Below are 14,662 nucleotides of genomic sequence, written 5' to 3'. Positions count from 1 at the left end.
CCACCTCCCCCACTCACTCTTGTTCTTTTTATTATTCCTCTTGTCCTTGTTCTTCTCCTGTATCAAAAAGTGTATAAGGTATAGACCCTATGGGGAGAGAGAGACAGTTTAAATATAGTACAATACATGGAAATAGTGTAAGAATAAAGCACTATTGGAACACAAAGGAGGCCTCCTCACAATTGAGAATTAAACTGAAGCTTGAAGGCTTGTAGGAATGAAAGAAGCGAGTATGGTTCATTATTATTTCTATTAGCATGGTAGCTAATGCCAAACCACAGTTCGCCTGGCTGATTCCAACTATTGATCACACAAGTTCCAATCCTTCAGACTTTAGCATTGATTGAAGATTGTTCTATATCTATGGTCATCATATAGACGTGAGCTCTGTGTGATTACTGAGCACTTGACATGTGCGTGTGCTGTGCTTAGTCACTCAGTCCTGTCCAACTCTTTGCAACCCTGTGGATTGTAGCCCACCAGGCTCCTCTGTCCCTGGGGAATCTCCAGGCAAGAACACTGCAGTGTGTTGCCATGCCCTTCTCCAGGGGATCTTCCCAACCCAGGGATCAAATCCATGTCTCTTACATTATAGGCGGACATGTGCCTACTGCTGCATTAATTTTAATTAATTTAAATATTCATATATGCGTAGTGATACCATATTGGATAGTACACATCTAGCATGTTCTCTAAATCCCTAAATTACAGTAGCTGATTCTAGACCAGAGGGGTCTCAGACTGCCTGAACTAGCTTTCTAGTCCTTTCTCTAGACCTTTACCCGGGTTATCTCTCCTGCTCTGTGCGTCTTTGAGCTTCACTGCTAAAGAGCTTTGGTGTGGTGTCTCTGGGTGAGGAAGTCTTTTCCTGGTCTAGCTTCCATTATGCCTCTCGTATATTTTGGGTCAGCCTCCCTTGATCTGTAGTTACCCCTACTTGAGGTCTAAGTTTTCTTGGTGGCTAACACGGTAGATAATCCACCTGCAGTGCAAGAGACAGGGGTTCGATCCCTGGGTTGAGCAGCTAAGCACAGCGTAGTACAGAGGTCTAAGTGCCATGGGTGCTGGGAAATTCTACCTTCTCATTGAGTGATTTCTATTAGTCCTATTCAGTTCCCTCAAAGCATATGTATGCGCTGGTGGTTAAGGCTCACTCTGTCATTGAGTGAAACTTGACTTCTTCCTCTGTTGTTTTAGGCTGACTTCTGGGCCTCATCTCCTTAGGGGCTGTGCAGCCTCCAAGAATAAAGCCGGCATTCAAGCAATCTCTCTACCCCATGTCAGCTCCCATCCAGAGCCAGAAGAAGACTATTGTCTCTTCCTGTTTCAAAAACCTTCAGACCACTAATGAATCTCGTATCCACCTTTAGTCTTCTAGAAACCAGAAACTCCATGTTTACTGTTTCAATTGGCTCTCCTTACCCAGAACCTTTGACTTATTGACCACATAGTTACCTCTACCTGGCATATCCCAATTAAATGCTCATCTCTCCTGTGAAAACTTCTGTGATTGTTTTAGTCTTTGCTTATCTCGCTTCATGAGTTTTATAGTACTTTAGTCTCTAACACACATTTTAACAGTTGCGATCTATCTTGTGATATTTACTATTAGCTCATGTTAGTCTTATCTGCTACCTAGATTGTTCACCTGCAGGAAAAGACCTTTTTTCATATCTCTCACAGCTCTTGTCATGCTGTCAAAATTATATAGGTACTCAATAGACACTTATTTCTGTTTTAACAGATCTGTTTCAGAACTACTCAAATAGTGTTCAGTTGTTTGGAAATAATTTTTTATATGCTTTTAAGTTTCACTCTCATATTGCTCTTGAAATATAAGGCCAAAAACTTGTGTTCTAGTGTGTTTTTATATAACGTTAAGCAATAGCTTAAAGAATATCACAAAGAATAAATACAAACTTTCAGTGAGGTCATATGTAGTCCCTCTAGTCATGAAGAGTTTTGAAAATCTGTTCATCATGGTTTGACTGTGAACTGGATTGTAACTCAGTCACAGCTGATGGGTTTTGAGGACATTCTATCAGAATTTATTTGTCAGAGCACAAAGATCACCATGGAAACAAAACTGGGTTATGAAACTCCTACCTCCCAAATCTCTGAAAAATGAAGCCGTGCTTTTCAGCTTTCCAGAATAATGATTTAAGGATTGCCTCATCTAGTCCCATGCCTGCTGTTCTCCTCATGACAGCTCATAGGACAGGCCTATCTTTATGAAATCTTTATTGTATTTCATATATAACACCACTGTGGTACAGAGTTATTTAAAAAGCCCCTCTGGATGGACAGAGAAATATTACCCATTTTCAGGTTGGTCTTCAAGGAGACGACTCTTGTGAGCCATATTGAAGAATGAAGTAGAAATGACCAGATTCATATCAGATTGTAGTTTGCCTTTTGAAAGTTTGATTTCCAGATCGACTCTGGAAGTATACCCAGAGTCTCAGCTCTGCTCTTATATTAACTGAAAAGAACATGTGGAAGCAAAAGCCCAGACACACCCTGACCTTAATTTCCTGGACTTGCATGATTCCAAGAAATAACAATTATTTGCACTTCCTTTTATTACTCTATCCCTCAATCTGATACCACCCTAATGGCAGAAAGTGAAGAGGAACTGAAGAGCCTTTTGATGAAGGTTAAAGAGGAGAGCCAAAAAGCTGGCTTAAAACTTAACATTCAAAAGTCTAAGGTCATGGCATCTGGTCCCATCACTTCATGGCAAATAGATGGGGGAAAAAATGGAAAAAGTGGTAGATTTTACTTTCTTGGGTTCCCAAATCACTGTGGATGGTGACATGAGATTAAAAACCATGAGATTAAAAGATGCTTGCTCCTTGGAAGAAAAGCTATGACCAACCCAGACAGCATATTAAAAAGCAGAGTCATTATTTGCCAACAAAGATCTGTATAGTCAAAGCTATGATTTTTCCAGTGGTCATGCATGGATGTGAGAGTTGGTCCATAAAGGAAGCTGAATGCCAAAGAACTGATGCTTTCGAACTGTGGTGCTGGAGAAGGCTCTTGAGAGTCCCTTGGACAGCAAGGAGATCAAACCAGTCAATCCTAAAGGAAATCAGTCCTGAATATTCATTGAAAGGACTGATGCTGAAGCTGAACCTCCAAAACATTGGCCACTTGATATGAAGAGCCAATTCATTGGAAAAGACCCTGATGCTGGGAAAGATTAAGTGCAGGAGGAGAAGGGGGTGACAGAGAATGAGATGATTGGATGGCATCACCAACTCAATGGATATGAATTTGAGCAAACTCCCCGAGATAGTGAAGGACAGGGGTGCCTGGCATGCTGTAGTCCATGGAGTTGCAAAGAGTTGGATGTGACTTATGACTGAACAACAACAGCAACAGATACAACTCAGAGAGCAGATGTGGGAACAGGAAGAGTCCTTAGATTCTGTGTTAACAATTAGTTGGTAATAAGTAGACAGTTCTTTATTTTCTAGGAGTCATCAGGAATAAACCTAATGAATGAAGTAACTAATTAATTCCTTTCATTTAGCACATATTCAGATTTTGCAATATGTAGGTGACTGTGTGGGTTTAAAAATGACACACTGTCCCAGTTGTCACCTTAGTTAGAAGTATTAGCCTTTCATGAGAGTAGTGCATTGAAGAGTTGAGGACATTGGGAGCAAGGTCAATGGTTAACTAATTATCAAGGCAAATGATCTTGAGTAGTTTTTCTTGGCTCTTGATAAGTCAATAGATGTTACTGATATTGCTCAGTTGTGTGTTGGAGGAATTAATGGTGAGTTGCAAGTGACTGAAGAATTACCTCTGATGGCCACCTGGTGCCAAGAGCCTGGGAAAGATTGAGGGCAGGAGGAGAAGTGGGTGACAGAGGATGAGATGGCTGGATGGCATCATCGACTTAATGGACTGAGTTTGAGCAGACTGTGGAGATAGTGAGGGACAGGGAAGCCTGGCGTGCTGTAGTGCATGGGGTCCCAAAGAGTCTGACACGACTGAGTGGCTGAACAACAACAAGATGAGTGACTAAACTCCTGGAAGATCGTTCCACAAGCCCACTAAATCACTAAATATGTGGTGAGGCATTCTGTACCGGACATCGTTCTAGACTCTGACAAGAGTTAAGGCAGTACATAAGATGAAGTCTCTGTTCTTGGGAAGGTCATACTCTAGTGAGATCCAGAGCACAAGTAAAAACTAAGTATATTGTGAGGGGTGGGCCAGACCTTCACTGGGAGCAGAAAGGCAGGAAACAAGTACATAGATACAGATAGGCTAGTGACATTTTTTCCCAAAAAATGAGAATGATTTTATTTATCAGTTTGTTTCCATATTGTGTATTTCTGAAAGTTAGCTATGTTTTATTGACATAGTCACAGCGAGATGTCTTCACAAATAATCCTGCACAGGAAAAGCTTTACCTAGTTTTTATTACATCAGAGAAGTCAAGAGCCTGCTGAGTTTCTGCCACCAAGAAGTTTCATATCTTCCAATGCCAAAATGATAATTTCCCAACCACACCTACAGATTCTCTTAATCTATGCAAATAGTTAGAAGAATAGAGATCACTTCTTTCAACTTCTGAATGCATCCAGGACCGTCACATGCAATACAGCAGCTTGGGGCCAGCAAAGAAGCAGCTCTCTGAAGACACAGTAAGGGCTGCAGTACAGCCCGGACTTGACATGGGGCTCGACACGGGGAAGGAGATGCCTTTGTGTGCTTCCTTCTTAGAGAAGGCTTCTTTAACACACAGCTGAGCTCTTTCGTCTGGGCTTACTTCAGTCCAGAGATTCTCTTGTTTGTTTTAGGAATTATTAAAGTTATAAATTTTGAATATGATACAAACAATCATTACATATTAGAGCTTTATTGTGTCTGTTTGCTTATATGCAGCTTTAATCCACAAAATGTTCGCAGGTAGCTCCAAAGACAAATAAAAGTGATTTTCTTTTTGGGGGTACCTCTTCCATTTGCACAGATAATTTGGAGTTTGTTGTATTATAGATACAGATAATTTGGAGGTTTAATTTTAAACAGCATAATACGAGATGATTTTCATTCTGTCTTCAGGTTGGTTAAATCTCGATTTACGAGGTTCTGCCCCTCAGAAGTTGGACTCCTGAAAAATGCTGAACGAGAACAAGAATCAGAAGAAGAGATGTGACTTTGATGGGCCTCCAGTCTTTCTGGATGAAATTTTTCTTCTATTATTATTAGTCACAGTTTTGCCTTTTCACCTTTTGTTTGGAAAACAATTGGTTGAGAATGATTCTTGGTGTCATGGTGTTGGGGGCTTGGAGTGGGTTTCCTCAGGTTAGCTGAAGTGTGATGCCCACATTCTGAAACATATTTGTTTTATTTGCCTTATAGATATATATGCTCAAGGTTCCTGGGCTTACTATCATTTGTAACTCATTATAGATGGAATTTCAATTGTTTTATCTTCTTGTTACCTTGAGAAATAAATGAATACATGGACCTTGGTTCAAACATCTTAGATATTTGTTTTTGTTAGTCAACTGTACCCCACCTTATGTTATGAAGAAGAAGCTGTGTGACACCAAAATTCCTTTTCGTGAGACATCTCTTTCTGTAGCACCTGTGTTCTCCCCTGAAAAAAGCAAGCTGGAAGTCATCCTGTGGTGCACTCTTTTAGAGGAGAAAAAGGGCTGATCCATGGTTACAGAAGGGCACATGGCAAAAAAGCCATGAAAATCTAGGAAAGGAGAGTTAGGGTGTTATCCACAGGGGAAAAAAAAGCATCACATGGCTTTGTATGGCCACCATGCCATCCCCTCTGCTGAAATAACTGAAGGGTTAAAACAAGCAGAAGCCTTTTATGGAATACATGGGTAAACAGTCAGTGCCCCTCCCTCGTCGGTAGACTAAGCAGCCCCCAGTTCTAGCTTTACCATTCTAGCTTTACCATTCACCAGCCTGTAGGGTTTTAACAGTTACCATAACTCTCTGGCCTTATCATATGACACTAGAGAGGAAGGTGGGTGGATTCTTTAGGTCAAAGAACTAGATCTATTTCTTTTTCTTATGTAAGGACTGAAAAGAGCTGGGGACTTCTTTGGTGGTCCAGTGGCTAAGATGCTATGCTCCCAATGCACAAGGCTTGGGTCTGATCCCTGGTCAGGGAACTAGATCCCACGTGTCACAACTAGGAGTTCACATGCTGCAACTAAAGATCCTACATGCCACAGTGGTCCTGAATACTGCAAATAAGAGCAAAACAGGAGAGAAAGGAAGGAAGGAAGAATAAGAATGAAAAGAATAATAATAACAAAAAGCCGATGTGAGTGCCTAAAGATTTATCTTGACCAATGCAATAGACCCTAGTACGTTTCTGGCATACGAAATGCTCACACACTGTGGTCCCAGATGATCGTGGCATTCTGCCCCATATGTGTCTTATATCTTGGTTTTTTTCCCCTAGCCCAGCAAGTTTCTATGATTTTGGCAAATTTTTATTTCAAAAGAGTAAGCTATCAACTGCAGTTGCATGAAAATGGCATTGCTGGTGCCTAGCCCAGAGCAGGAACTCTAGGATAATTAGCATGAATGAGATTAAGGCTGGAATTTTGAAAACTGTAAGTATAAATATACTACCAGTCTTTATGAGAGAGCAGAAATATCCATTCCTGCAGTTACTGCACAGAGAGAACACAAGTGAGTTCTCAGAGGAGGAACTTCTAGTTCAGGTCTAAGTTCATAGTTTGGAGCTATCTGCCTCTAGTCCCTGCAATGAGCAATAAATTAAACACCATTATTATAATTTTATGGAACCTTCACCAAAGAAGAGGTAAAGGAAGCGCATCCTCCTTTACTTTTGTTTGTATTTCATCTTGACTCTTCCCAAAAACCAGTCTCAATGCCTGAGCTTTTGCAAACCTCTTCATAGGTATCCCATGCTTGACATGCCATAACCAAGGAAAAGAGACTCTAAATAACTCAGCTCAGTATCAACATGGCAGTGGAAGTGGTAATACCTCCTCAGCTATTTTTGTGACTTGTAACTGCCTTTTCTTACAAAACTGTAGCCTCACATGGCACCAACTGCCAGCTCATTGTTGAAGCAGGAGATCAGGTTATGACCATCTTGGTCTTCTCCTCATCATGTCACTCAGGGCTCATTAGTTAAGATTGTAGTGATTGTATCTCAGATGTGGATTAAGAAGGTGATGCAAGAGTCATGGGGGACTATAGGGGCAGCCAAAATAAAAGCTGAGAAATGACAAGTTCTCCCAGTACAAGGAGTCAATAGATTTAAAAGCATGAAAGAGAAGTTCATATACAGGGAAAATAAATCCAGAAATTCTATATTCTATCTAATGCGATTTCCAGATTGAGAAGATTGAGAGAATAAAGGACATCCACAAAATAATAAAAAAGAACTTCTCCTAAATAAAGGGCAATAAAAGGAGATGTTTGCTTTAAGTTTGGAGAGGTGCTTCAAGAGATGTACAGAGAATAGTGATTGGATTCCTGGACCAAACCAATAAAACTGGAAAAAGATAAGACATTCTTATGCCTTTAAGTTCATTTTATAAATATTATTATTCTATTTTTAAGTCTAGAAAATTTTAACACTCAGTTTTAAGAAGACTTCAATGTTTGGGGCACAGTTTTAAACTTACTTAGATTTCCCTTTAAACTTCTTCACTGTTTTTATGAATTAAATATTTTTATATTCTTCAGTACTTCAATTAACCAACAAATATCCTCAAGTTGTTATTACAACAAATCTGATTTGTTAAGCTTATTAATGTGGTGAAACTTATTTTCTTAAATATTCCAATTCTGTATAAATTTAATGAGATTGTAACTGAAACTCAAAAGCGTAAATTTGTTGGTCAGTTGCACACTTATGAATTGCACTTAGACTAATCTGCATGGATAAAATTATTTATACAATTATAAATACCTAAAATGCTGCACATGCGTAGTTCCTTAGGGCACAAATATCAACATTATGATTCCTCTCAATTAAACAGACTTACTGTTAAGGAGATGATTTGTTTATGACAAATGATACCAGGAACATCTAGTCTGCTTGTTGAGATAAAGGATCCAGATACTGAATGAGATGGGGTTCTTTTTATTTTTTTAAAGATTTTTTTTTGGATGTGGACCATTTTTAAAGTATTTATTGAATGTGGTACAATATTGCTTCTGTTTTATGTTTTGGGTTTTTGGCTGTGAGGCATGTGAGATCTTAGCTACCCAACTAAGGATTGATCAGGTTTGATCCCTGAATGGGGCGGGATTCTTGACAGTGACCCTAATGGCACGTGCTGATTCCTGTTATTCACAGTCCTTACATCAAGCCCTTCACACAGGCTGTCTCCAAGACTCGCGCAGCACTGGGAAGGTGCTTGCCCAACTGGAGTCATACTTAAAATTACCTGTCTTCTCTGCCTATTCATGAAAACCTGCAACCCCCGCCCAGATTGTCACGTCATTTGACACAATTTCATTATTCTTTACCTCTTAAGATATTAACTGTATTTCTTTCTAAGTGTAAAAATTTCTGAACTTGATGTAATCCTGCACTTTTTAACCCATATGTTTCCTATCTGATGAGACTACGTTTTGTTTTTTTTTTTTTAACAGATATTAAGGTTGATATTCTAATGATTTCTAGGTCACCCTCCTTCAATGATAATTCAGTAGCTCTAAGCTTGGATGTCAGAGAAGGCAATGGCACCCCACTCCAGTACTCTTGCTTTCCTTTCATGCATTGGAGAAGGAAATGGCAACCCACTCCACTGTTTTGCCTGGAGAATCCCAGGGATGGGGGAGCCTGTTGGGCTGCCATCTATGGGGTCACACAGAGTCGGACACGACTGAAGCGACTTAGCAGCAGTAGCAAGCTTGGATGTCAGTATTTCTTAGCTTTGAATACTTTAAAGCAAGGACAACCCTTCTCTGTTCAGTGCTTATATAAATTTTGGGAGGAATTGGTATGATTAATGCAAAAGGTTAAAATGGAGGACTCTCTTAACTGGTTCCTCTCACAAACTTGAGTTGTTTTGCCTGTTTTCAAATGTCCAAAAGGGAGAATTAAAGATTTTTAGTAAGAAACTATGGGATGGAGCCCAAAATAATTCCCACATAATAATTTATGTGTGAAGCCAAAATACATATAGGCTCTAAAACACAGGAATAAGCTCAGCCAAGTAACCAAGGGGCTTAGCAATTTAAGTTGGAACAATTCTCTCATCTGCTCAGAAACTGACTCAGGTTCCCTTGGTGCCTCAGGTCAATTTTAAATAGCCTAAAATTGCACCTAAATAAAATAAAATCAGCTTGAATCTATTTCAGTATTAGTTATAGAATTTCATATTGTCGACACAACCCCTGTAGCAGTGATCCCCAACTTATTTTGGCACCAGGGACTGGTTTTGTGGAACATGGTTTTTCCATGGACCCGAGGGAATGGGAGTTGGTTTGGGATGACTCAAGTCATTACATTTATTGTGCACTTTATTTCTGTTATTATTATGCTGTGATATATAATGAAATAATTATGCCACTCACCATAAATGCAAAAGCAGGGGGAGCCCTGAGCTTGTTTCCCTCAGCTCAGGTGGTAATGTGAGTGATGGGGAGTGGCTGTAAATACAGATGAAGCCTTGCTGCGCTGCCTGGTTCCTAACAGACCACAGACTGGTAACAGGGGTTGAGGACCCCTAAAACTTGTTTGTTTTAATTTCCATGTCTATGTTGTATTAACTGCTGCCTCTTCCTTCTTCTTTGCAGCTTAACTTCTGGAGATTCTTTAAGGCCCAGTTCAGAGCTCTTCTTTTCTGCTGCTTCATGCCATCCTTTTCTGTTTATAAATTCCTACAGTATGGAGCCCAGAGCAGCACAGGACCATAGGCTGTTCAGTCCTCTAATTATCTCTGCACTAAAATGCTTTCTTTTTATTATGTTGTACTTCCCTAAAGGTAGCCACACTCTTTTTTTTTTCCTTGGTCGCTATGGTAGCACCTAAGGAATGTTTCTCAATGGGTAGCATTGAAAGGTGAGCTAGCAGAGTAGGAAGGAGAGAGAAAAATCAAATGAAAATGTGGCTTAAAGGAAACAGGCCCCCAAAGTTTGTCTGTAGGTGAAGATTCTGAGACCAGATTTAATGATTTGTCTAAGATTGTGCTGTCAATTAGTGGCCAAGCCCATGATGGGATTTAAATCTCCTGACCCTGGGAGAGAGGGCTCTGTCCACTGAAGAGGCTTCATGACTGCGCAGTGAATGGCTCAGTTCCTTCTTCAAGGGACCTGCTTTATTCTTAAGGCCCGTTGTCTCCCAGCCCTGCTTTCCACACAAACGTCCATTCAGGAGAAGAGACTTTGGCTTCTGTTCTAATATGACTGGTGATTTGATTCTGGTCAGAATTATCTTAGTTTAGGTTGCTATTATAGAGCACCATAAACTGGGTAACTTAAACAACAAGTGTTTATTTCTCACAATTCTGGAGTCTGGAAAGTCCAAGATCATGGTACCAGAAGATCTGGTGTCTGGAAATGGCCCACTTCTTGGTGGGAGACACAGGTCCTCCCTCTCCAAAGGCCCACTTCCTGGTGGGAGAGGCAGATCCTCTCTCTCTCCAGTTTCTTTCTTATATGGGCATTAATTGCATCGTGAGGGCTCCACCCTGATGACCTAATTGCTTCCCAAAGGCCTCACCACCAAATACCATTACATTAGGATTAGAGTTTCAACACATGAATTTTGAGGGTACACAAACATTCAGTCCATAGCAAAAATTCAGGAGAGGAATCACCAATACAGGGATGACCAGAACACTCTATTCTTCCCAGCTGATAGCCTTCCCTACTCCTAACCCCTTGGAGAAATGTGTCTACATTCACCTCTTATCTGATGTGTCCCCATTGTGGATGAATGGGGAGTACTTAGCAGCAGAAAAAAATAGCAATGATGCTACCCTCTAGTGGCAAAGCATGGAAACACAACTCATAAGTCCAAATACCATTTTTCACATCTGAAAAGAGGTCTTCCTTGACCAAAGTAACAAATGAGACCACAAGCATTGTTAGAAGAGTTTGAGTTATTTAAAAGTATCTTAGATTTTAATTTATTAGTACTCTAACCCATTGTGATGGGTCGAATTGTATCTCCCCAACTTCATATGTTGAAGTCCTAACCTCCACACCTCAGAATGTGACCTTATTTGGAAATACAGTTGCTGATGTAATTAGTTTAGTTAAGATGAGGTCATACTGGAGTAGGGTAACGCCCAATCCCAATAGACTGATGTCCATATAGCAAGGAATTTGGACGAAGATACACACATAGGGAGAATACCATGTGAACAGGAAGGCACAGACCAAGGTGATGTATCCATAAATCAGGGACTGCGAAAGATACCAGCAAACCACCAGAAAGAAGGAGAGAGGGATGGAACAGATTCTTTCCCAGCACATTCAGAGGGAGGGAGCATGACCCTACCAATAAGTTGATCTTGGACTTCTAAGCTACCTGACCTATGAGACAATAAATTTCTGTTAAGCCACTCCGTTTGTGGTACTTTGTTACAGCAGCCATAGGAAACTACTACATGTTAATGTTAGAGTACTGGACTCTAACATTAGTTTTAAGTTTAATGTTTTAGACTTCAAAATAAGACACGCATTTGAGCTGGGAAATGGCATGCTGAAGGTTATACATCCCAGACATGAAAATATGATCTACATTTTATTACCAGCCATAAAATATGTTGTTCTTATTGGGAAAACTGCTGACAAGTTGGCTTGGTTATACATTTATGCTTTTTTTTAATGGCCTCATTCAGGTTGGCAGGTTTCTTTAACTAGTCTTTTTGTTCAACATTCCTCAGGTATGTGGAGTTTACACTTGTAGAGTAAATCATTTATCAACAAGTAACTTCTGCATTATTATCTTTGGTATTCTCTAATTTTTTACATGCCTGTTGTCTAACTAGATCACAAACTCCTTGAGTACCATGCACTATTATTAAGCTATCTGGGGATTACAGTCCCTATCCTGAAAATTCATAGTGTTCGTTGCAAGATACTTCTGTATTAGCCAAAGTTCTCCAGAAGCAGAACCAATAAGATATATATGTATATAATTAAATAAATTTTATTGAAATATAGTTATTTACAATGTTGTGTTAGTATCAGGTATACAGCAAAGTGATTCAGTATGCATATGTAAATATATTCTTTTTTTACATTGTCTTTAATAATAGTTTATTACAAGATATTGAGTGTATATTCCTGTGCTACATAGTAGGTCCTTGTCAGTTGTCTATTTTACATATAATAGTGTATATATTTTAATCCCAGGTTCCTAATTTATCCATATATGTGTGTTTATGTGTGTATATTTGCATATATATATAATTTATATATTTTAAAAGACTGACTCATTATGAAGGTTGTCAAGCCCAAAATCTGCAGGTTGAGTTCCCAAGATTTTAAGAATGCAGGATGGAAAGGCCACCTCGAAAGAGATGATGGTGCAGTTTGAGTTCAAAGGTGGTCTGATGGCAGAATTCCCTCTTCAGTCGGAGTCACTGTTTTTCATTGAGGTCTTCAACTACTTGGATGAAGGTAATCCACTTTGCTCAAAGTTTACAGCTGAAAGCATTGATCTCATCTAAAAATACCTTCACAGAAATATCTAGAATAATGTTTGACCAACAAGAGTGTGCCAAGACCTAGCTTTGTTTACACATAAAATGAAACTTTATAGTCACCAGGGAATTCTGTCTCCTTGTATTCATGCCTTTTTGTGGCTCCCTCCAACAGTGAATCTGGACAGGCCTTATGATTTTCTCTGACCAACAGAATTAGGTAAGAGCATATGTGATAAATTATGGTCTTATACTTTACCTGGCTTTGCAGTTTACCCTGTTGATGTCTTAGAACCCAGCCTGAATGTGAAGAAGACAAGGCTATTCTGTTGGGAAGTCTTCAAGGAGGAGGCCCTAGAGCAGAACAGACCACGAGGTAGAGACAGGCCCAGGCAGTTGGCCTCTCTGGTTATTCCAGCTGAGATCCCAGACATGTGAGAAAGGTCACCTTGGATCCTTGAAGGTCCTGTGAAACTTCCAGATGACTCGGCTACACGACCATGTGGAGCAAAGCCACCATTGCTGAATCCTGCCCAAATTACCTGATTATGAGCAAGTAAATGATAAAGACCCTGACTGGGAAAGATTGAGGGCAGGAGGAAAAGGTGACGACAGAGGATGAAATGGTTGGATGGCATCATCGACTCAATGGACATGGGTTTGAGTGGACCCTGGGAGTTGGTGATGGACTGGGAGGCCTGGCGTGCTGCAGTTCATGGGGTCGCAAAGAGTCAGACACGACTGAGTGACTGAACTGAACTGAACTGAACTGGACTGAAATGTTGGTTGTGTTTTAAATCGCTAAGCTTTGGAACGTCCAGTTATACAACAATGGAAACTGATGTTTGTGCCAATGATTTCTGTAAAATAATTATACTAATGGCGAGATTCAGGATCTAGAACATTGTTAAGGTATAAATTATAGTACTATTTGACACAGGACATTAAAAATATTAACTCATCTTGCCTCAACTAAGCTTAACACTTTATACTATTCATACTATTATTTTTGAGGACTAGCATTTACATGGGACTAGTGTTATCTGGCTGAAGCTCTTGTCTAGTTGCTATAAATTTTGGATTTGCCTTTTACCTGAATCAGACTTTCTAGAAGGAAAAGAATAAAATTATTCCCACACTATTTTCCCACAGTGCTTCTTAACCTAACCCATAGCGGACCATTTCTCTCTGCTTTGAATCTTGACCATGTACCTGCATCAGCTCACACATAGGGGAGGAAAAAGAGAAGAAAGAAGAGGCGAAAACAGGAAAGACATTTAAAAGGAACAGGTCAGAATAGATGGAGAAACTGAGGTTCTGTGGAGCAAGATGAAGAAATGAATTTAAAACTAAAAAAGAGTTCAAGGGTGACTTTTCTTGCATCTTCTGGGGCATGAAGAGGTTAGCCCAGAGTTACGTTAATCAGAGTGCAGCATCTTCCACATACATTTGAGTTTCATAAGCAACAAACTTCTACTAGTCATAAGCAAAGTATGAAGCAATCAGCCCTTGAGATCCTATCTGGGACACCTTGCTCTGGGGAGCCTAGGAGGCACCTGATGAGTAAAGACAGAGCAAGGAAAGACAGGAAAGCACAAAGGAAACAGGGGGAGTGACTGGGTAACTTTCTCTTGGCCCAGAAAAGTTTTTTTTATATACCTTTTTTTCCTGTCCTCCACTGAACACCAGTTAGAAACAGAGGATGGTAGGGTTCAGTAGATATACAAACAGGTGAGTTCAAGGTTTCTCTGTTAGCAATAGCTCAGACTTCACTAATTAAGGCGTAGCTAATGCCACTGGGAGATTTTACAATTCAGAGGCTCAGCTCTAAGTTACAACAGGTGGGAAAGTTGAGACTGGCCTTTGTCATCAATGCCATGGGAGGTAAGATAAACAGGTTTCTATGTACTTAACTCTTCATTGAGGTCACAGTCCAGATGGTAAGGAAATAAAAGGGATTTCAGAACTGCTTGCCACTTCTGGGTATCAACTCATTAAAAATCTAGTTGAATAAATGAATAAGA

The 14,662-nt window shown here is 39.9% G+C and overlaps 1 protein-coding gene across 3 annotated transcripts in view; it reads left to right on the top strand.

Annotated features, from left to right (window-relative positions):
- The window catches only part of TMEM45A (transmembrane protein 45A), a 127,098-nt gene extending 121,589 nt beyond the window's left edge, over nt 1-5,509 (top strand). For 2 of the 3 annotated variants that reach the window (XM_040225904.1, XM_040225897.1), the window contains exon 6: nt 1,198-1,501. In XM_040225904.1, the coding sequence (XP_040081838.1) occupies nt 1,198-1,348 (151 nt within the window). In that variant the 3' untranslated portion in view covers nt 1,349-1,501. Of the gene's footprint in view, nt 1-1,197; nt 1,502-5,082 lie in introns of those variants that run through there. The other variant, XM_040225913.1, reaches the window with a different exon arrangement.
- The last annotated feature ends 9,153 nt before the right edge of the window (nt 5,510-14,662 follow it).

This window comes from Oryx dammah, unplaced genomic scaffold (genome assembly GCF_014754425.2).
Source record: "Oryx dammah isolate SB20612 unplaced genomic scaffold, SCBI_Odam_1.1 HiC_scaffold_2, whole genome shotgun sequence".
Taxonomy (NCBI): Eukaryota; Metazoa; Chordata; class Mammalia; order Artiodactyla; family Bovidae; genus Oryx; species Oryx dammah.
Note: the sequence above shows the minus strand (reverse complement) of the source record. Positions and strands in the feature narration are given on the sequence as shown.